Genomic DNA, 23,263 nt, shown 5'->3' on the forward strand with positions numbered 1-23,263 from the left:
GAGAGAAACCTTACAAATGTGGTGAGTGTGGCAAAGTGTTTAGTAAAAATTCAAACCTTGTGTGTCATCAGAGAATTCATACTGGGGAGAAACCTTACAAATGTAATGAGTGTGGCATAGTCTTTCGTTACAAGCAACGACTTCGAATTCATCACAGACTACATAATGGATAGACACCTTGCAAATGTATTGAGTGTGGAAAAGCCTCTACTCAGGTCTCAACCTTTGCTCCACATCAGAAAATCCATACTTAAGAAAAACCATGGGCTTACCTGGTGGCACAGTGGTTGAGAATCTGCCTGCTAATGCAGGGGACATGGGTTCGAGCCCTGGGCTGGGAGGATCCCACATGCCGCGGAGCAACTAGGCCCATGAGCCACAACTACTGAGCTTGCGCGTCTGGAGCCTGTGCTCCGCAACAAGAGAGGCCGCGATAGTGAGAGGGCCGCGCACTGCGATGAAGAGTGGCCGCCGCTTGCCACAGCTAGAGAAAGCCCTCGCACAGAAATGAAGACCCAACACAGCAAAAATAAATAAATTAATAAACTCCTACCCCCAACATCTTCTTTAGAAAAAGAAAAAAAGAAAAAGAAAAACCATATAAATGTGTTGTATGTGGAAAGGTCTTCAAAATTCAAACTTGAGGGGCTTCTCTGGTGGCACAGTGGTTGGGAGTCCGCCTGCCGATGCAGGGGACATGGGTTCGTGCCCCGGTCCGGGAAGATCCCACATGCCGCGGAGCGGCTGGGCCCGTGAGCCATGGCCGCTGAGCCTGCGCGTCTGGAGCCTGTGCTCCGCAACAAGAGAGGCCGCGATAGTGAGAGGGCCGCGCACTGCGATGAAGAGTGGCCGCCGCTTGCCACAGCTAGAGAAAGCCCTCGCACAGAAATGAAGACCCAACACAGCAAAAATAAATAAATTAATAAACTCCTACCCCCAACATCTTTGGAAAAAAAAAAAAAGAAAAAGAAAAACCATATAAATGTGTTGTATGTGGAAAGGTCTTCAAAATTCAAACTTGAAAAAAAATTCAAATTTGAAAATTCACACCTTACAATTCTTTGGCGAAATCACAGTGGGGAGAAACTGTACAAGTATCACGAGTGTTGTGAAGTTTTTGTGTGTGTGCAGCCTCTCTTACCGCCAGATAATCTATAATGGAAAGAAACCCTGAAAGTATAATGACTGTCTACATGTGTTCAGTCAAAATTCATACCTTATAATCTGCCCAAGAATTCACACTGGAGAGAAACCTTGCAAATGTAATGAGTGTGGCAAATTCTTCATTGTGCTTTTAAGCCTAACTGAACATCAGGTAATCCATGATCTTGAGAGAGTTTAACAGTGTAGTGAAGAGTCAAGGCATTTAGTAGGTGTCCACATTTTCAGCTTTATTAGAATACTTATTCTGGAAAGAAACCAGATAAATGTAATTATTGTGGCCAGGTCTTTAGAAAAGGAATTTATTCACCAAGTAATTCATTCTGGAGATTACCTCACAGATGTTATGAATGGGAAAACCTTTCCTTGGGGCTAACAGCTCACCAGGCATCAGATAATTTGTGCTGGATTATTATGAAATTATTCCTCCTGCGTTTGCATCTTTGTCACTGTACTATTGTCTGTCCCAGAGGAATCCCGTTTGAGCTGGGAGCACTTCCCCCACTTCTCATAGACTCTGCCTCTTAGTCTCAAACAGCAAAATACTCCTCTGATTGCTTCCTGGTGCCAGGACTACCCGCTTAGCGTTTTGTAACAGTGTTTGGGGGAGAAGGTGACAGCCAGTCTCTGTGATGTGTTTGTGATTCTGACGTACCATTTTCTAGAACTGCAGCATAACTTCAGCGGAAGTGCAAGGATAGTGCACACTTGGTGTGGTGAGAATGTTTCTGCAAAACTTTGTTTCCAGTTGCCAATTCCCTCAAACAACTACAAGTTGCTAATGAACATCACTACAGTGTAGCAGAGACTCTTCCTTTTCCTTGACCCCTTATTTTCTTAGTTTACACATTTTTCTTTTACTTTCTTGAGCATTCACCAATATATTACATTTTAAATTTCAATTTCGTTTGTAAGTTTCTAGTATATAGAATTGTGATCGATTTTTGCATGTTCTACTTGTGTCCTGATACCTTGTAAATTATTCTTTTTCCAGAAATGTTTGTAGGTTCTTTTGTTTTTCTACATACACCATGTAATTAAATTTCCTATTTATGCTTACGAAATTACCACAGAGTGCCTTAAGTAAACAATTTTATTCTCTTCTTTTTCTGTCCAGAGTTGTAAATGGACCCAAAGCACTGGGCTCTTTTGGGTATTCCAGGTCACAATTCGTTTTCTTTCCTTTCCTGAATTCCAAATATCACTTTCATCCTTATCCTCATGGTCTTCATGTGGGTTTGCATGACACACTCTTAATTAATCAATGCTTTTGTGTAGTTATCTTCTTTTCATTTGAGCATTTCCTGAACACATTGTTTAAATTAGGCCACCATCTCACTCTATCATTGTATTAATATATATACCTCTTCATCATACCTAACACAGTCATATCTTATTTAATAATTGCTGACATTCCCTTACACAGTATAAGCTCCTGAAGGCAGGTTATTGTATTTCTTCCTACATATTCAGTGATTGGACTCATTCCCCATTGACAGAATGAGTGAATGTACTTTATGAGTGCAAAGACAGTTAGTGTGATGGATAGGATCATAGATCAGTAGGTCAGATGGTCAAATAAACATGTGATTATATTTGTGGACTGAAATTTAATTGTCCTGTACTTTACAGCCTAATGTTCTGAATATTTGTCGTAAATTCTCACACCATAATTTTTTCACACATGAATTTTCCACAACACGTGCTGAACAGCTCTAGCTCATGAGTGAAGGGATGTCTTCATGAAGTTTTCTTCAGCCACAACATTTTAAATTCAAGATTCTTTCTCAAATGCTCCATTCTGTGCCCATCACTAAATAACAATCCTATTTCTCAGGTCGGACAGTTTCTATTTGTGATAGATTGCCTGGAAAACAGTAACTGAAAGAAATAGATTTATCTTTCTCACCTCACAGGACGTCCAGAGGGTGCTGTGTTGGATGTGATGGGTCCTCTCCCTTCTTCCTCCACGACCACTTAGTCTTCAGTGTTTTTCTAGCAACCTGGCTGCTGGATGACTGAGGAGATTGATCATTGTGACGTACAATCCTTTCCAATTTTAGATTTTGTCTCCTTTTCATAGAAATATTAATTCGAGACATCTTTTCCCAATATATTAACAATTTGTGTTCAATATCCACCATGATTTTAATATGAAGTGTGAATTTTCAAGTTTCATATTTCTATCTCAAGAACAGAGATAGGTAAAGGGAAAAGGTGTTAGGGCCAGATTGTATCTATGGACTTTGTTCATTTTCCTGATAGTGTAATATTCCATGTAACACCTGGGCAGTCTGCCCAGTGTTCCAAGTGTTGGGCAAAAATTATTAGGCCCATAGTGTTTTCTAACTCACAGATTTATTTCCTTGCTGCTCTGATTCTAAACACGGTGAAATAATCCTTCAGTTTTAATATAATTCTGATTCTGGTATCATGATAAGAAATAAAAGAATCCTTTATTTTTTCTGGCCATGCTGCGTGGCTTGCAGGATTTTAGTTCCCAGACCAGGGATCGAACCCCGGGCCCATGGCAGTGAAAGCGCCGAGTCTTAACCACTGGAGCAACAGGGAATTACCCGAGAAGAATCCATTTTGAGATGTTTTCAATTCATGCCATCCTACCTGAAAGTGAGACATATACCAAAGACTTGTAGTTCAGAAATATTCTTTTTTTTTTCTTCTTTTTTTGGCTGCATTGGGTCTTTGTTGCTGCGTGTGGGCTATCTCTAGTTGCTGCAACTGGGGGCTACTCTTTGTTGCAGTGCACGGCTTCTTGTGGCTTCTCGTTGCAGAGCACGGGCTCTGGGTGCGCAGGCTTCAGTAGTTGTGGCATGCTGGCCCAGTAGTTGTGTCTCGCAGACTCAGTAGTTGTGGCTCACGGGCTCTAGAGCACAGGCTCAGTAGTTGTGGCGCACGGGCTTAGTTGCTCCACGGCATGTGGGATCTTCCCGGACCAGGGCTCGAACCCGTGTCCCCTGCATTGGCAGGCGGATTTTTAACCACTGTGCCATCAGGAAAGCCCCATATTTCTTATAAAACACAATATCAGACCCAGAGATGCCGCTTTTAGAAAGGCACCCAAGATGTTTGAAACCACGTATCCACATAAGCATCTTATCCAAGACTCAACGTGCAGTAGACTTAAGAATATACATCTTGGGCCTCCCTGGTGGCGCAGTGGTTGAGAGTCCGCCTGCCGATGCAGGGGATACGGGTTCGTGCCCCGGTCTGGGAGGATCCCATATGCCGCGGAGCGGCTGGGCCCGTGAGCCATGGCCGCTGGGCCTGCGCGCCCGGAGCCTGTGCTCCGCAACGGGGGAGGCCACAGCAGTGAGAGGCCCGCATACCGCAAAAAGAAAAAAAAAAAGAAAAAAAAAAAAAAAAAAAGAATATACATCTTTGTGAGAATCCACATAGAGCAAATATGTGTGCTAATGCTTGAACCTAAAGATCAAAACTGTGGAACAGGGCTTCCCTGGTGGTGCAGTGGTTATGAATCCTCCTGCCAATGCAGGAGATATGGGTTTGAGCCCTGGTCCGGGGAGATCCCACATGCTGTGGAGCAACTAAGCCCGTGAGCCACAACTACTGAGCCTGTGCTCTAGAGCCCATGTGCCACAACTACTGAAGCCTGCGCGCCTAAAGCCCTGTGCTCCACAACAAGGGAAGCCACCTCAATGAGAAGCCTGCGCACCGCAACGAAAACCCAACGCAGCCAAAAATAAATAAATTTATTAAAACAAAAAAAAAATCTGGAACGTAATGTTAACGTTGGAGAAGAAGCATTCAAGTGTAATGAATATTGTAGAGTGTTTCATCAGGCATCCACATGTTTGGTATAATAAGAGAATTCTTACAGGTCAGAAAGTATACAGGTATACTAAACATGAAAACACTTTCAAGAAACAGTCCGTCCTCAGGGGTCACCAAAGAACTTATATTTGTGAGAATCCTCACAAATATAATGAATTTGGTGAGTATTTTGAGCAATTCTTCAATAGACCACACCTCAGAGAATGCATACTAGGACTAAATAATCCTTTAGTTGTCTGAGATTAACCTGAGTTATGACATACTTCAGAATAATTACAAATCACAGCATGTTAAAACTTGCGTGTATGGGAAGAGGAAGGAGATAGGTGGAAATAGCCCATTATCTTCAGTGTATGAATAATTATTTGAGTTTTCTTGAAAAGGCTTAATTACTATTTATGCCTTTCAATCTGAAGGTTAAAGTCTGTTGATCTTATGCCTTCATTACAGGCCTTTGATGATTGTCTCTGGGAAGGAAGCAGTAACATAAAGGGGCCAACTTCGTTAGGCATGGTTCCTTCACATCCATGTTCCCTGGAAAAACGAAGACCCTGAATGATCAAATTCAGTAGTGTGTGAATTAGCGGCAGGGAGGGGCAGGGAATAATGTAAAATTATGACATGATTCATCGTGCTTATTACGTTCAGGGAGCCCTTCTGTGGATAGGCCAGTGTGGGTGACAGGACAGAATCCTCTACCAACTGACCATGAATAAAGCAGGCAGGACATTAAGGGACTGGGCTTTTCATGGCAGGAGAGTGACAGGTTACTAGGGACTGATTATCAGGTAGATACAATGCACAGGAAAAGTTGGTCACTTTCTCCATTGGATGGTGATAGCAGTCGTGTACATCTATGTTTAAAGGAAAATTAGTTTTATTCTTTGAAGAGAGAACAGTTATGTTGAGAGGAAATTTAATCAAAATAGAGTAGTGTGTGTGTGTATGTGATTCGCCATTTAACTGCTGCCATTTTGCTATTGTTTTATTCTAAATGTATCATAGGTCTCCTGTTTTAATTCATAAAATCACATGAAATATATATATTACAAATATATACACTGCAAGTATACCCATTACAATCTTCATTCTGAAGTATATTTATTCAGTAAGATAACTTTCATCTGATTTTCAGGTGTATTTTTTTTTTACAACAAAATATCAATAGATGCTATATATAAGATTTTACACTTTGTTTTTTATAATAGAGATCGTTTCAGTATAATGACTTTCTGCACTCTTTTAATACCATTTTACACATAGCTATGTGTTCCCCCAATTTCTCAGCCCTCTTGCATCAAGGCCAGGTCTTGAGACCAATTTTGCCCAGTTGTTTGTGCATGGAAGTTGAGCGTTTCTCATTTGAATGAGGAAATCATTATTTCTTAAACATCAGGATATCACACCCAGCAATTCTACCTTTGCAAATATACCCAAGAAATTTGAAAAGATTTTTTCATGAAAACATCTTGTATAGCATTGATGATGTGTGGAATCTAAAATACGACACAAATGAACATACCTAAAAAACAGTCACAGGTATAGAGAACAGACTTGTGGTTTGCCCAGGTGGAGGGGGGCAGGTAGCGGAGGGTTGGATTAGGAGTTTGGGATTAGCAGATGCAAAGTAATATATAAAATGGATAAACAACAAGGTCCTACTATATAGCACAGAAAGCTGTATTCAATATCCTGTAATCATAATGGAAAAGAATGTGAAAAAGAATATGTATATGTGTAATTGCATGTGTCATTCCTCTTTGTACATTTTCATGTGACGCAAATCCGAAAACAACTCCTTGATTTATGCAACCTCCAAACATTTCACTGACGTAAAGGGAGAAATACAAATTAAATATATAAATTGGACAGAACAGTATCTTTGAAAAATATAATATATATGCTTGACAAGATGAGATTCCTCAAAACCTGAAAGTCGAACTGCCATATGACCCAGCCACTCCAGTCCTGGGTACATTACTAGGAAAAAAGAAAACGCTAATTTGAAAAGATACAGGCACTTGAACATTCACAGCATCACTATTTACAGTAGCCAAGATATGGATGCAACCTAAACGTCCATCAACAGATGAATGGATATGGGGGAGTTGCCTGTTGGCCTCGTGGTTAGGATTCCAACAAACATATTGTGCAATGCGATCTCTGTGCATCAGGAAGAGGAATGTAGTTTGTATATTATTAGCAGGTGGAAAATTGCGGTCTTTCCTAAGCAAGACATCAGGAGTTTACTCTTGAGTAAACATTCAGTTTTGTATGAAAGAGTCTGATTCCATATTTGAGGTCTGACTATAGACACCTTTAAGTCTCACTACAAACTGTTCCTCTTCTGCTCACGTGGGCAGGACAGGCTGATGATAAAGCTGAGTGTTCCTTCCCTTGGCAGCAGTTGTAGGTTCACACAACGAGCAAGTACCATCACCTCAGCCCGGTCCTGCATCCAGAGTAACACAAGCCCATCAGCGTTCTCTGCAATCTGTAGCCATTTTTAAGAACTTGGGAAGTCTACCCTGCTCTCCCCAGAAAGCCTCGTTATGTAACAAACATTTTCCTAACACATTATTTATTTTTTTTTGCCACGCCATGTGGCCTTCAGGATCTTAGTTCCCCAACAAGGGATGGAACCCAGGCTCCCTGCAGTTGAAGCTGAGCTCGGAGTCCTAACCACTGGACCATCAAGGGAATTCACTCCTAACACTTTAATGTATGGAGTCATCAGTCCTGCCATCGAATCTCAACTTTGGGGATCCATCCTTTTCCAATGGAGAAAGCCTAAGTGCAAACTAACAAAAATGTGTTGGGAGAGTTAATAGGTGAAATTTCTAGTTTATCTATCAAAAACTTCCATTGTGTATGTTCATTCTCAGAGAAAAGTCATGAACATTGATCTTTTTCAATTCTCTCACTCCCCTACCCCTTTCTGGAAATCACATGTTAGTTCTATGAGTCTCCTTTCACTGTATTCTGTGTTTTTTGTTTTTTAATTTTTTAGATTCCATATATAAGTGAAACCGTGTGGTATTTGTCTTTGAGTTTTTTTCTCTTAGCATAGTACCTCCTTCATCCATGTGGTTGCAAATGGCAAGATTTATTTTCTGGCTGAGTAATGTTCCATTCTATGTATATACACCACGTTTCACTATTCATTCGTCCTTCCATGGTTCTCAACACAGTCTTCACGTTAGATGGATGAGGCATTTTGCATATACATGTCTTGTACCCCTCTGAACAGGGATTCCCCTTTATGTAGTCAGTGTAGGACCCAACCTCAATTTTTTTTTTTTAGAAGATGTTGGGGGTAGGAGTTTATTAATTTATTTATTCATTTTTGCTGTGTTGGGTCTTTGTTTCTGTGCAATGGCTTTCTCTAGTTGTAGCAAGCGGGGGCCACTCTTCATCGCGGTGCACGGGCCTCTCACCATCGCGGCCTCTCCTGTTGCGGAGCACAGGCTCCAGATGTGCAGGCTCAGCAGCTGTGGCTCACAGGCCCAGTTGCTCCGTGGCATGTGGGATACTCCCAGACCAGGGCTCGAACCCGTGTCCCCTGCACCAGCAGGCAGATTCTCAACCACTGCGCCACCAGGGAAGCCCTCAATCATATTTAAAGTGCCCCAGGTGATTCCAATCTGGATCCATCACTGAGCATCGTGACTCTGAGTCCCCCCATTCCTGAGGGCTGAGATCTGGGCTGAGGGCTCTGCTCTGTGTGGGGATCCATCAGGGCCTGGTCTGTGACCCAAAGAGGATTGTTGGGTCCAGCTGAGGTTCCCTCTGCTTCTGTGTACATGATGCCTCACCAGGAGGGGAGCAAGATCTGAAGGAAAGTGTGGGAAACTCACCTGTTGGTCTCTGTGTGGGAGTTTACTGTCCTGATCCCTCCTGGGACGGGACAGCAGAGGACTGTCTGTTCCACATGCTGAGGGCTTCCCTGTGTGTGTGGTGGTGACTCAGGAAGGGGGTGTGTCGATTCTGAGCATTAAACAGCATCTTTTCCACTTTCAAGATCGACCTCTAAAGATTCACGTTGTCTGAGAAAGAAGCCCTGAAGAGGAGGGAGAGGAAAGAAAAGGAGTCTGCAGTGGCTCTTTCTCAGGTGAAGTCATTTTCTCAGCTGATTCTTCTGTCTGTCCTTCCTGAGATGCCCTTCTTTGGACTCGCTGATCTTGTCTGACTGTGAAGTATCCTGCCTGATACCTGTACAGTCACCGTCACCTGGAGCCTACCCTCAGTCCCAGTCATCTCCAGCGTTTAATTTAACTTCGTACAAGTGTAAGGTTTCAGAGTTGATTTTGGAAAGAGATTTAAAGATCTACCTCGAACCTTTTATTTCATACACTTCCAGTCAATTCGGTTGTTTTCAACATTCCTGTTTAGATTACTAACAAAAAATTTATTATACAGAGTTATTTATCTCGCCGCCAATTTGGTTACAGATAGAACATAAACTTATGTGGCCAAAAAGCCCAGGTTGAATGAAAATTATATGCCTGTATTATTTGTAGTTTTGATAACTCTAAAGATATGTCCCTTTTAATTGTACCAAAATCCTTAAGCTAGCTCCCAGTTACTGAACTTTAATCACACATTGCAGGAACTTGAAAAGCATTTTGGCTAGGTTTCTATTATATTTCTTTAATTCATATAACTGCTGGTTTGTTTTTAGGCCTATTACATAGAGTTCTTTTACAAATTAATTTTAGCAGCAACAACCTGAGTGAGAAAAGAAAAAAAAATACCGCACATTTACTAGACATATATACACATGTATAGAGATACACATGAAAATACAGACAGATAGAGACTAAAAATACATATTTGCCTTTAACTTTTAGCCAGGTCTCAGATATGAACTTAAAAAAATAGTTAGATCCAGTTTGTGGTTCCGTGGTGTATGAATTCTTTTAAAGCCTTTTTGAAGTCAACTCATCTTTTGGAAGCTTGTGTGTACCAGTCAGTGAATGCATTACATTGTCTTCAGAGAGAATTGGAATCCTCTCTCATATGGGGTGCCCCTTAAGGTGGAATAATTTAAAACAATGGCTCTCCCTTTTCAACTGGATGGGTGACTTACCAAAAGACCTTAACAAACAGAGCGTAACAAAAAGCAAGGTTTCTCCTGGGAGTTTTGAAGTGTAATGGCTATTATCAAAAATGTATAGCAATTGCTAATTTATCTTAGAAACATTATTTTGGGGATTAGTATTTCGATCCTCAGAAGCTCTCAGTTTAAAGGGGCAGGTTTTTGCAGAGGCAGAGAAAGAAAGATGGCATCTGGGCAGGGCCTGAGCACCAGACCGTGTTGCCTGGGTGGAGTCTGAAACAAAAGGTTCTGAGAAGACACACGAGCTTTCAGTTTGGGGGAGGAAAACACTAGGAACACAAGGCTTCACAAGTTATTTTGTTCATTTCTAGTTTTTCGGTTTTGGTCAGTGCAGAATAGTATATCGCAAGTAGGCAATTTTAGAATTTTGTGCACGTTTGGAAGCTTCCAGGTACCAATGAAAATAAATATTCCATTCATTTTGTTTAATTTTAGAACTGCAGTCCTCAAATTTAACCTTAAGGAAAACGAGTTCGGAGAGATGGAGGGTTATAATGGCCACCGTAATCCTGGATTACTTTTAGTTTGTTCAATGCACTTAGTAAAATTGTGCATGTGGACTTTTCATAGTTTTGAAATGTAAAACAGGCTGGACTCTCTGAAAGAAAGCTGCCCTCAAAACATTTAGATGAACAGGATCCCATTTCCTCAAGTTATCCTGGAATCGCAAGAAAAGTGCCACAGTTATAGCCCAGATTAAAAAAAAATTGAAAAAAAATTGTATCCCAGTGAGCTCAATCTCCAAAAGACAACATTGCTCCTGGGTGCTTCAGAAAACAAATGAATGCTCACCAAGGATGAAGCCTTGATACAGAAAGAACAAAACCTGAAACTGAGTCCCTTTAAAACTAATTTCCCCTGCTGAATTTGTGATTAGCCTCTCTCTCCAAAACTTTATTCCCTTTCTTGTCTCTCCCCTGTTCTCCTGACTGAGGAGTATCAAAGTAAAGGGGAAATTAAAACCAAGGAGGACACTGCGAGACTTTTCTGAGTACAAAGTCACCTCGGTGTCCCCTGTTCCTTTTTTGTAGAGAAAAGGTTTTGGTCTTCTAAACCTTCCCTGAATTCCAAAGAGCAATCTCAACCAGTTAATGATTAGAAGAATAAAGTCAAAGTGATATAAAAAAGAATCTGAAGCATATCTTTGAGTTGTTCTGCAGAAAATAAGAACTTCCCACCAAGTGAGGATGGGGATGTTGACTGAAAAAAACAAGTACAATGTGAGAGCTTTGAGTTCAGTTTCTTTTTTGTTTGGTTTTTTTGGGGTTTTTTTTTGCGGTACGCGGGCCTCTCACTGTTGTGACCTCTCCCATTGTGGAGTACAGGCTCTGAACGTGCAGGCTCAGCGGCCATGGCTCACAGACCCAGCTACTCCATGGCATGTGGGATCTTCCTGCACCGGGGCACGAACCCGTGTCCCCTGCATCAGCAGGCAGACTCTCAACCACTGCACCACCAGGGGAGCCCTTGAGTTCAGTTTTATTAGGGGCTTACTGAGGACTATAGCCCGAAGACAGCCTCTCAGATTGCTCTGAGGAACTGCTGTGAAGAGTTAGGGTGAGGGGTCAGTATTATACATGTTTTTGGTAAAGGGGGGATACGTGCAATGAAGCACAGATTTTGGCAGAAGTTTGCTGCTATTCACTAGAAGGTTGCTGGTAGTGACAATGAGCATATGTCTCCTAGAGTGATTTTTTTTGATTAATTAATTTATTTTTGGCTGCGTTGGGTCTTCATTGCTGCGTGTGGGCTTTCTCTAGTTGTGGCAAGTGGAGACTACTCTTCATTGCAGTGTGTGGCCTTATCATTGCGGTGGCTACTCTTGTTGTGGAGCATGGGCTCTAGGTTCACGGGCAGTAGTTGTGGCACATGGGCTCAGTAGTTGTGGCTCACGGGCTCTAGAGCACAGGCTCAGTAGTTGTGGTGCACGGGCTTAGTTGCTCCATGGCATGTGGGGTCTTCCCTGACCAGGGCTCGAACCTGTGTCCCCTGCATTTGCAGGTGGATTCTTAACCACTGTGCTACCAGGGAAGCCCCTGAAGACTACATATTTTACAGGCTCTGTTATCCACACTTCACAGAACTTTCAGAAATAGGAAACAAAGAGCTAAAATATATTACAATTTGAAAATAAAAAGTGAAAATTTATGATTACCCTCATAACGAACTTATAGTAATTTGTTTTTAATTTATTTATCCATTTTTGCTGTGTTGGGTCTTCGTTTCTGTGCAATGGCTTTCTCTAGTTGTGGCAAGCAGGGGCCACTCTTCATCGCGGTGCACGGGCCTCTCACTATCGTGGCCTCTCTTGTTGCAGAACACAGGCTCCAGACGCGCAGGCTCAGCAGTTGTGGCTCACGGGCCCAGTTGCTCTGCGGCATGTGGGATCTTCCCAGACCAGGGCTCGAACCCATGTCCCCTGCGTTAGCAGGCAGATTCTCAACCGCTGCACCACCAGGGAAGCCCCCCTATAGTAATTTTTAGATTACATATGTTTCATTATTATATACTTAAGTATATTCATAAGGAAGTTTTTCTGAAAGAAAGTTCAAGGTAATTCTCAAGTGTGGAATAGACTGTTTTAAAGAATAATGCAGTTCTTATAAAGAGAAAAAATATTTTTTCTGTTTTTTTGCTTTGTCATTTTATGGTGTCTATATGAGATGATGGATGCTTACTAAACCTATTGTGGTAATTACTTCAATATATGTAAGTCAGAATATTATGCCTTACACCTTAAACTCATACAGTGATTATGTCAATACAAGTTGGGGGCGGGGGAAGGTGGTTTTAAAAGTAAAATAAAACACTTAAGAAAAAAAAGCAAGAACAATGCAATTTATAACAATTTAAAAAAATACACTGCATTTTTTACAGCGATGGTTAGTGACAGAAATTATCACATGCTTTAGTCCTCCAGTCTCAGACCCCAGGTTTTGTCCCCGATTCCCTGGAACCGAGAGTGTTGAGTTTGGCCTCTTGGCTGAATGAATAATAGAAAAGTTGTTCTGTACGGTGTCAGTATGAAATGGCCCATTCTACCTAGGGAGAGTTTTGTATTTCTCATGCTAGTGTGTAATACAGAGGCAAGTCCAGCTCTTGTTTCCTTAAGCTACATAAATTAATTCTAACTGCAGGAAATTTTACGGGATCCAACCACTGTCCTACAGCTACCACTTGCAGACCGTTTCTAACCACTGAATTGCTGGAGCATCAGAAGCAGGACAATGCGAGCAACCTGGTGGGAAAAAACAGCTTTTTACTGAAACCATTCTCAACTTGTTAAGAGGAAACGTCTTATCTTCCGACGTAAGTATCACACAACTGTAAGCTTTTACGCAAAACGGCTCAAGACAGTAAGTTAAAAAGATTACTTCCAAGACGCGGAGAAGCACCGCCTCCTCCCGGCTTTCTGCCCCGCCCTCCGTAGGTCTGTGCGCAAAACTGGCTCCGTCGTCGCCCCTCCCCTCGGCCGTAGCGCCCCGCCCAGGCTCCGCCCCCGGAAGCCCGGCTTCCAGCTCCACGCTGGTGGTTTTTTACCGAACCGGAAGTGGGGAGAGAAGGTCGCACAGAAGCGGCTAAGTTCCTCTTTTCTAGTGTAAATCTGCGCCGCGTGCCTCACCCACCCTTACTCCGTCCTCAGGGTCTCTGAGTCACTACGGACCTAAAATCCCAGCACCCGGCCCTTCGCCCCCAGTACATCCAGACGTCGCCGTTACGGGTCGGGTATCTTTTCATTTGGGTTTAAATTTGCTCCGAGGCTGGTCACTGACCTTGGCTTTTCTGCCTTCGGTCCAGGTAGACACCAACTTTCGCTACATTTTCCTGCTTAAAACCCATTATTGGGGGGTGGGGGGCGAACCCATGGAGGCGGAACCACCGTAGTCACAGTTCGCATTCAGATATACGATCTGTCAATACTAGAACCAAAGGGAGGCAGAAAAGACCAAGTATGTCTCAAAGGCGAACCTGCTTCCTGCGCCTTCTCAGCCTGCCTTTGGCGCTTAGGCCAAGTCTACAACCACTGAGATGTTATGGTGCCCCCTCCCTTATGTAGCTCAAATAAAAGCAGTAATAAACCACAACACACACACACACACACACACACACTCATACCCATGACTACCTCCGCTCCCCCCTCCACCCCCCATGTAAAACCCTCTTCCCTGAGGTGGATTCGCGCCCCGCAGCCTCGCCCTCTCGGCCCCTGGAGGGCAGCGCCGGCCGCCCCGCTCCCGGACAGGCCGCGTCCTCTCCCCGGTCCTGGGTTTCTGCAGAGCCCGCCCCTCTCCGGAGACCCCCTCCCTCCCTCCCTCCCAGCCCCCCTGTCCTCGCGTCTCCTCAGGCCGGTCCTTCTGCCACACAGGCCTCCCCTTCTTGGTCAGCCCTTCCCCTCACCCGGCGTGGGGGGAGGTGACCTGGGCCAGGCGTGTGACACCCAGTGTTCTTCTGTCCCAAATTCCACCCGATGGAAAATGGTCTTTTCCTGTAGGGGAAGTAGCAAGTGAATAAAAAGAGAGAAGTAAATAAAAAAGCCGGATCTCCAGGGATTGGAGAGCAACATAGAGAGAGGCCCTGGATCAGCTATGGGCGAGAGGTAACAACGGTGAGGCAGTTCACAGAGAGAGAGTTGGGAGAGAGGATAAAAGAGTTTGAACGGGCTTCCCTGGTGGCGCAGTGGTTGAGTCCGCCTGCCGATGCAGGGGACACGGGTTCGTGTCCCGGTCCGCGAAGATCCCACATGCCACGGAGCGGCTGGGCCCGTGAGCCATGGCCGCTGAGCCTGCGCGTCCGGAGCCTGTGCTCCCCAAGGAGAGGCCACAACAGTGAGAGGCCCGCGTACCGCAAAAAAAAAAAAAAAAAAAGAGTTTGAACCATGACCTTCAAAGCAACTTGGTGCTAGGAGACAAAGAGTACAACTAGTGATCAGAAGAGCAGGGGAACAGAGAGAGCAGGAAGGAAGCACAGCGTCCTGGGGCGCCGGAGAGTGGGAAGGAAGGGAGTGTAACAGGGACAGAAGTGGTGTAACTGGAGGGCAGAGAGGAAGCAGAGGTGTTGGGAAATAAGGGGCGGTAATACTTAGAGATTGTCGACTGAAAACAAATGCACAACGTGAGAGCTGTGAGTTAAGTTTTGTTTCTGCAAAATGAGGACTATAGCCCAGGAGACCGCATTTCAGATAGCTCTGAGAAACCGATTTTAGTGACAGGAGCATACATGCAGTCAAGCACATATTCTTCTGCAGAAGGTTTCTGCTAGTCACGAGGAGCAGACGTCACTATGAAGGATTTTAGTGTTTTCCTAGATACGAGGAGATGCAATAATTGGGCTCCTAAAATTTTCTAAAAATATCTAACTATCTGAAGACCTATTCTGCCAGTTTTTCCCAGAGCGCAGAGCGCCTCTTTCCTGATGCCCACCCTGAGCTCCCTTCATGGGGTGAGGAAGGTCAGCAGCTGCAGCAGCTCATGATTTAATCCTTCTAGAGGCAGATGTCAAATGCCAGTCTGTAGTTGGGAAATTTTGGGCAATCCGAAAGGTTGGGGAGAAAGAGCATCAAGAGGGAGAAGAAGATGCAGAGTGTGGTGGGACAGGTGTGGGGGAAGAAATAGAGCGGAGGGCAGGAACAGCAGGAGAGCGGAGGGGAGCAAAAGGAGAGGCGGGGGGCTTCCCTGGTGGCGCAGTGGTTGGGAGTCCGCCTGCCGATGCAGGGGACACGGGTTCGTGCCCCGGTCCGGGGAGATCCCACATGCCGCGGAGCGGCTGGGCCCGTGAGCCGTGGCTGCTGAGCCTGCGCTCCGGAACGGGAGAGGCCACAACAGTGAGAGGCCCGCGTACCGCAAAAAAAAAAAAAAAAAAAAAAACAGAGGCAGAAGCATAGAAAGAAATAAGGAGGCAGATAAACCGAATGAAATGGTAACACAGTAGTGCAGGTAGGTGGTGGGAGCTGGATGCAGATGGATGGTGAGTTGTTTGGATGTGGATGATTAAGTCATGATATATGATTTGGCTTTAGAATGTAGTGAATTTAAAATCTGTTTAAATTATACATATGAGGATGAGAATTGCAAAGCTGCTGTCTACAAGACTTGTGCACTTTGTAATTACTTGTAATTACAAAGAGAAGGTTCCTTTGCTCTGGCACATGAAAAATGGTCCTGGTTTTTTAAGTTGGAGGGATGATAAGGACGAACTCTGCCCACTGACCCTTAAGGCAACCTTTTCAGAATTCACTTCCACCTGATTCTCTTCACTAAATTCAGATCTTCTCAGAAATGTCTCCTCTCTGGGCCTCACGGACCCCACTTATAACATGGAGACGTGAGAGTAGACTAGAAACTCTGGAGCGTGAGCAGTACCGACCCACAAAATGACTGGCCAGATTAGCTGTGTGTCTCTGTGTGGCAGTTCTTTTTGGAGAGAGTGTCCATTTGTATTTAGAAGCTGAATTTGGTCCCAGTCCTCCCAGAATGAAAAAGAAAAACACAAATTCTAGAACCGAAACCAGAACATATGCTCAGAGTAAAAGTTACCAGAGTCAGACATATTTCTCTGCATTCAGTGTAATCTGAAGAGAGTTTAGAGTTTATGCCAGTCCTGGCACTCAGACCTGCACTGGCTCTTATTTGCCCTCAGGACAAATCCCAACTCCTCCCTGTGGCTACTCAGCCCTGTGTCATCCTCAGGGCCCTGCCAGTGTCTCCAGCCTCATCCTGGGAGCTGACCCTGTTCTCATGGTTCACTCTGCCCTGGGCACTTTCACCTTTTCTCTGTTCCCCCAATTTTTCTGTCTCAGATCTCAGTTCCTTTCTTACCTTCTCCCTTTAAGTCACCATAGCACAGGCCCTTTGTCCCCCTTCAGGTCTAGACTCAGATGTCCTCCCATCCCCTCCTGACAATCTCTTTCACGATACCCAGGTTTTATTGCCTCTGTATCAATCACCCTCACCAGAAATGCCCTTCTCCATTGATTGTTTGAAGTCTTTGCCATTTTCCTTTAATTTAAAGGCTCACAGTGTTCCTCTTTTTTCCAGGATGGCTGCAGTATCTCACTGTAGGGATGTCTTTAGATGCTGGGACTGTGGGTCGGGCTGAATAATCCTCAGGGAAAACCACGGGCACAGGGTAGCCCCTGCTACAGCCCCCTGGTGTTCCAGGCTGTGCACGTCCGTGACCAGTTGCCACCTTGGTCAGGAGCTTTGCCTTCCAGCAGGTCATCTGCACAGAGTCAGCCTTAGTGATTTCACGGTGCAAGGGTGAACAGAAGGCTGGAAACTAAGGGGGCATGTGGTGGCCCCCCTCAAAGAGCTAGGGTATCTTTTAATTACCTACGAGTGGGGAGACAGGAGACAAGAAGCTTGGGGACCATCTGTCTTTGAGACTTCCTTACTGAATTCAGATTCCTTTGTAACTGCACTCTATAATGTCCCCAGTTGGTGGCAAGGTTTCCCAGGAGGGCCAATGTCTTGACCTTCATATTGAATGCCCAGTGTCCTTTGGGTGGCATCTTGTGAATATTCCTGTTGGAATGTGTTTTCTTTTTTATATTAACTTATTTAATTTATTTATTAATAAATAAATGGCTGCATTGGGTCTTCGTTGCTGCGCATGGGCTTTCTCTAGTTGCAGCAAGCGGGGGCTGCTCTTCGTTGTGGTGTGCGGGCTTCTCATTGTGGTGGCTTCTCCTGTTGTGGAGCACGGGCTGTAGGCGCACAGGCTTCAGTAGTTGTGGCACACGGGCTCACTAGTTGTGGCTCACAGGCTTAGTTGCTCCGCAGTGTGTGGGATCTTCCCAGACCAGGGCTCGAACCCCTGCTTTCCCCTGCATTGGCAGGCGGATTCTTAACCACTGCGCCACCGGGGAAGTCCTGAAATGTGTTTCTGAGAGGTCTTCGGGCCTTTTAGCCCTGTTTGCCTTTTAGCCCTGTTTGCTCATGAGTTCATGGTGGAGAGGCAGAACAATTGGGAAGTTGGAAGGGAGGCTGTAAGGGTCTGCTGGAGGGATTGGGCAGCAAGTGGGGGCTTCAGAGTTCTCCCCATGAATTGTTTGTGCACCTGTCCCTGTGGACTCAAGGGGTGTGTGGAACTGTTGGCAAGTAAAGTCTTCTTTCTGGATGGAGCACCTGGAATTGCGTTTATGGGTAGTTGCGGTGTGCATTGTGTGGTCTATGAAACCCACTTGCGGCTAGATATCAAAGGAAACATAATTGTTATAGTGAGGGAAATATATGCACTCCAATGACCGTTACTGCATTATTCACAGCAGCCAATATGTAGAAAGAACCAAAATGTTCTCTGATAAATGAATGGATATAGAAAATTTATGTCTGCCATAAATTATGACAGAAAAAAACACATATTTAATGTGGAAACTAAAAATGTGAAACTCATAGAGCCATAGAGTACAAAGGTTGTTAGGAGTTGGATGGTGGGGTTAGTGGGGAGATACTGCTCAAGGGTTACAGAGGTCCAGTTGTGAAATTAGTAAGTTCAACATGGACATCTAATGCCCAGCATGCTGACGGTCGTTAATCACACTGTGTTTCTATATACTTGGAATTTGCTGAGAGAGTAACACTTAAGTGGCCTCACTACACGGAAACAAAATGATAATTGTGAGTTGATGGAAGTGTAAATTACTTTTTTGTGATAATTATTACAGAGTGTCTACATCTGTCAAATCATTGTATGCTTCATGCATGTACCGTTGTTATTCGTCAGTTACACCTCAACAAATCTGGGAAAGAATAAGCAAGTGGGGGCTGTGCTGGGCTTGCCTCCTGTGCCTGGTGCTCCACCCAGGCTTCCCATTAGATCGATGTGATATTTTTCATGTACACGTTTTATACCTTGTTCTGACCAGAGATTCCCCTTCAGATAATCCACCCTCAACAATATTTGAGGTGCCCCAGGATGTTCCAGTCCGGATCCATCACTGAGCACCATGGCTCCAGGTCCTCCCGTTCCTGAGGGCTGAGATCTGGGCTGAGGCTGAGGGCTCTGCTCTGCGTGGGGATGGATCAGGGCTGGTCTGTGGCCTGCAGGGGATCGTCGGGTCCAGCTGAGGTGCCCGCTGCTGCTGGGGACGTGAGGGCCTCACCAGGAGGGGAGCCTGATCTGAAGAGAAGTGTGGGAAACTCACCTGTTGGTCTCTGTGGAAGTTACTGTCCTGAGCCCCTCCTGGGACGGTGGGCAGCAGAGGACTGTCTGTTGCACATGCTGAGGGCTTCCCTGTGTGTGTGGTGGTGACTCAGGAAGGGGGTGTGTCGATTCTGAGCATTAAACAGCATCTTTTCCACTTTCAGGATCGACCTCTAAACATTCATTTTGTCTAAGGAAGAAGCCCTTAAGTGGCGAAAAAGGAAAGAACTGGAGTCTGCAATGGCTCTTTCTCAGGTAAAGTCATATTCTCAGTTGGTTTTTCTGTCTATTCTTCCTCAAATGCCCTTCTCTGGACTCGGTAAACTTGTCTGACTCTGAAGTATCCCGCCTGACATCTGTACATGCACGGTCACCCAGGTCCTTCCCTCAGGGCTTGTTGTCTCCACCTAGATCCCGTCTCCCCATGACCCAGTGACCTGGAACTTGTGAAGAGGCTCCACTGGGTGTAGTCCTGGGCAGGGCTTCACCCCCATGGATTTAGTCGGGGTGTCAGTGCTATTGGCCAGCAGTAGTTGCTTAGGGGCCCCATCTGGATGCACTGTCTGCTCTCTGTAAACCAGGATCTAGATGGTGCACATGAAAGTCGGGTATTAATGTGCACAATACCTGGTAAAATCTGGAAATCAGGCCAACTAAGGGTAATTTGTTCTGACTTATTCAAAGGCAATTGAAGCTAAGTGAGCAAGTCACTGACTAAATCTTAATGACTGGGAATGGAATGGTAAGTTCAGAACTAGACATCAGTGATGGAGGGTGTTTTAGTCCATCCTGGAATTTAAACTATGAAATCAACCTAAACCTCTGACCGTTGGAAATTCTTTATGTCACTTTCATCACCTCCATTCCTGAGAGGTTGTCTTTTTACTCTGTGGATTGTATCTTTTGACACACAGTATTTACCATTGATGCAGGTTAGGGACCAGCTTTATTTTTTTGCTTGTAGATATCTAGTTTCTCAGCACCATTTGTTATTGAGACTGTCCTTTCCCATTTGTTTAGTCTTGGCACCCTTTTCTATACCTTTTCCATATATTCCAGGGATTGTTTGAGTTTTCTAATCTGTTCCATTGGCTTATGTATCTGCGTTTATGCCAGTACCACATCATCTTGATTACTTTGTAATAATGTTTTAAAATCTAAAACTGATGGGCTTGGTCGATGGCCATGATCTTCAGGTCCAAGTGCTTCCAGCCCTGGCCCCACACCAGACAAGGGTGGCTACCTGCTGGATCACTTCAGTGAATGTAAAAGCTTTAAAGAGAATTTCATGAAGTGTCTCCAAGGCAATAGTTTTGACGATACTTTACAGAAATGAATCAAAACAATATATTCAGAATGTAGGATGGAGAGGCAACTGATGTTACAACAACCCCTGGAAAAACTGGAATTTGGAGATTTGTTTGTTTTGTTTTCTTTTCTTTTTCGCCATGCAACGTGGCATGCGGGATCTTTGTTCCCTGACTAGGCAACGAACCTTCATCCCTTGCAATGGAAGCACTGAGTCTTAACCACTGGACCACCAGGAGGTCCTGGGGTTTGAAGATTTGCTAGATGGAAAATCAGAGAGAAAAACTGAACCTTGATGGGAAGAAGACTGCAGGACAGTGTGGGGTCATCTGGATGACGTTGACGCCCTGATGACCTTGCCACTCCAAGGGCGTGCGTGTAGGTACTATGACTCAGGAAGGGGCTTTGCGGATGCCTGAGAGATGCCGCTGAAATCAAGACAGACACCCCACCCTGGTAATGGCTCGTCTTCTAAGAATCCCCAAAGGATTTTGGAAAACCATTGTCCCTTTTAGATTCCCATTTTCCCCCAGGTGTGTTAGGTTTTCTCATTAAGTCCTAGTGTGTGACAGGGCTCCCAGGGAGGTAAGGTGCTAGGTGACATCTGCGTAGTGACTGGAACTTTGGGCTCCCGTGTGGTGCTGGATTCACATCACAGGCTCTGTGTCTTTTCAGCGCTAATGTGCTAAATGTTCACGATTAGCGGTCTGTTACGTAGACAGAGATTGTCAGGAAAACTTTTCGTAGCAAATGGTTTCCTCTTCATACTCATAAATATATATGCCCTTTATCTCTTTTTTGGGGGGTTGGATGCTGCACTGCACAGCATGTGGAATATTAGTTCCTTGACCAGGGATCAAACCCATGCCCCCTGCGGTGGAAGCATGGAGTCTTAACCACTGGACCACCAGGAAGGTCCCTGACCTTTCTTTTCTTTTTTTTTTAACAAAAATAGAGGACAAGTTCAGAAGTGGGAAATGGTCTGGCTTTTGAGATATCTGACTTCTTGCTTTTCTTCTGGTGATGCCCGAGCACCAGGTATCTTTCTAACCAAGTGTCATTTTCTTTTCTTTTTTTTTTTTTTTTGTGGTACGCAGACCTCTCACTGTTGTGGCCTCTCCCGTTGCGGAGCCCAGGCTCTGGACGCGCAGGCTCAGCAGCCATGGCTCACGGGCCCAGCCACTCCGCGGCATGTGGGATCTTCCCGGACCGGGGCACGAACCCGTGTCCCCTGCATCGGCAGGCGGACTCTCAACCACTGCGCCACCAGGTAAGCCCTAGAGTTTTTTTTGTTAATGCACATTCTCGTTTGTAATACAAAGAAAAATCCAGTTTTTATTTCCCTAAAGTGCTTATATTAATTGTAACTGCAGCAAATGTTCCAGGCTCCAATCACCGCCCCACAGCTACCACTTGGAGACCCGTTTCCAGAGCTCTGAATTGCTTCAGCCTCACTAGCGGGACGAGCGAGAAATCAGTTGGCAAAAAAAAAGCTTTTTACTTAATCTGTTTTTAACTTACGAGGAATCTTCTTGGTTTTTGGAAAACCGGCCCACACAACTGTACGCTTTTACCTTAAAAGTATTATGGACAGGAACCTCGGCCCCTGCGCCGCACTCCCGCGCTCTCTCCGCAGACCTGCACTCTCCCCGCCCCTCGCACGTAGCGCTCCTCCCAGGCCCCGCCCCGGAAGCCCCGCCTCTTCTCTCTGCGTGTCCGCGTTTTTCTACGGAAGCAGAAGCGGTGAGCTCTAGGTGAACGTGGTGCGGCTGACTGTAAGTTTTCGTGGTGTATATGTGCCGCGCGGTCCCCCTTACTCCATCCTCGGGGTCTCGGAGTCACTATGGACGTAAAATCACAGCAGCCGGCCTTCCACCCCGTGTAAATCCAGACGTCGCCCTCACAGGACGGGTGTTTTTTCCTTTGGGTTTGAATTCGCTCTGAGGCTGGTCCCTGACCTTGGCTTTTTCACCTTGTCCAAGTAGACACCGCCTTTCTTAGCATTTCCCTGCTTCAAACCTGTTAATGTCTCGCCCTCGCAGTGTAAAGTCCTCTTCCGCGAGGTGGATTCGCGCCCTCAGCCTGGTCTTCTCGGCCCATGGAGGGCAGCGCCGGCCGCCGTGCTCCCGGAGAGGCTGCGTCCTCTCCCCGGTCTTGGGGTTCTGCAGAGCCCGCCCCTCTCCGGAGACCCCCTCCCTCCCTCCCTCCCAGCGCCTCTGTCCTCGCGTCTCCTCAGGCCGGTGCTTCTGCTCCGCAGGCCTCTCCTTCCTAGTCAGCTCTTCCTTTCACCCCGCGTAGGGGGAGGTGACCTGGGCCAGCCGTGTGACACCCAGTGTATGTCTGTCCCCAGGTTCCACCCCGCTGGAAAATAGTCTCTTCCGGTTGGGCGGCATCTTATTCAGTCACCATCCCTCATCCTTGTAAATTCGTGGGCGAGGAGGATCAGGAGAAGCAGAGACCGAGCGACTGGGAGAGAAGCAGAAAAACTGAGAAGGAGGAAAGAATGAGAGAGAACCGATGGGGTAGTAACATAGGAAGGGGAGCCTTGTATCACCGGTAGGAGGGAGGCCTTCACACAGGGAGTGGGCGGAGAGCGTAAGAGCTGCAACCATGCCCGTCAGCGAACCGTGGTGCTGGGAGAGAAAGAGAGGAAAACTAGTGACTAGAAGAGCAGAAGAGAGAAAGCAGGAAGGAGGCATAGCCACCCGGGGTGCCAGAGAG

The 23,263-nt window shown here is 45.4% G+C and overlaps 2 protein-coding genes across 4 annotated transcripts in view; one reads left to right on the forward strand and one right to left on the reverse strand.

The window, feature by feature from the left end:
* The window catches only part of LOC309794915 (uncharacterized protein), a 385,639-nt gene that overhangs the window by 196,879 nt on the left and 165,497 nt on the right, over positions 1 to 23,263 (reverse strand). The gene's annotated exons all lie outside the window — the stretch shown is intronic.
* Positions 1 to 23,263, forward strand: part of LOC309794914 (uncharacterized protein) — a 105,045-nt gene that overhangs the window by 7,657 nt on the left and 74,125 nt on the right. The window contains exons 2-3 of one of the 3 annotated variants that reach the window (XM_082606842.1): positions 7,589 to 7,805; positions 8,996 to 9,063. Coding sequence is in view for 1 of the 3 variants with exons in the window: in XM_082606845.1 (XP_082462971.1) it covers positions 19,475 to 19,489 (15 nt within the window). In the remaining 2 variants the exon portion in view is untranslated. Of the gene's footprint in view, positions 1 to 7,588; positions 7,806 to 8,995; positions 9,064 to 13,247; positions 13,403 to 19,398; positions 19,490 to 23,263 lie in introns of those variants that run through there. The other 2 variants (XM_082606845.1, XM_082606843.1) reach the window with 2 other exon arrangements.

Source organism: Mesoplodon mirus (genome assembly GCF_964341445.2).
Source record: "Mesoplodon mirus genome assembly, chromosome: 19".
Taxonomy (NCBI): Eukaryota; Metazoa; Chordata; class Mammalia; order Artiodactyla; family Ziphiidae; genus Mesoplodon; species Mesoplodon mirus.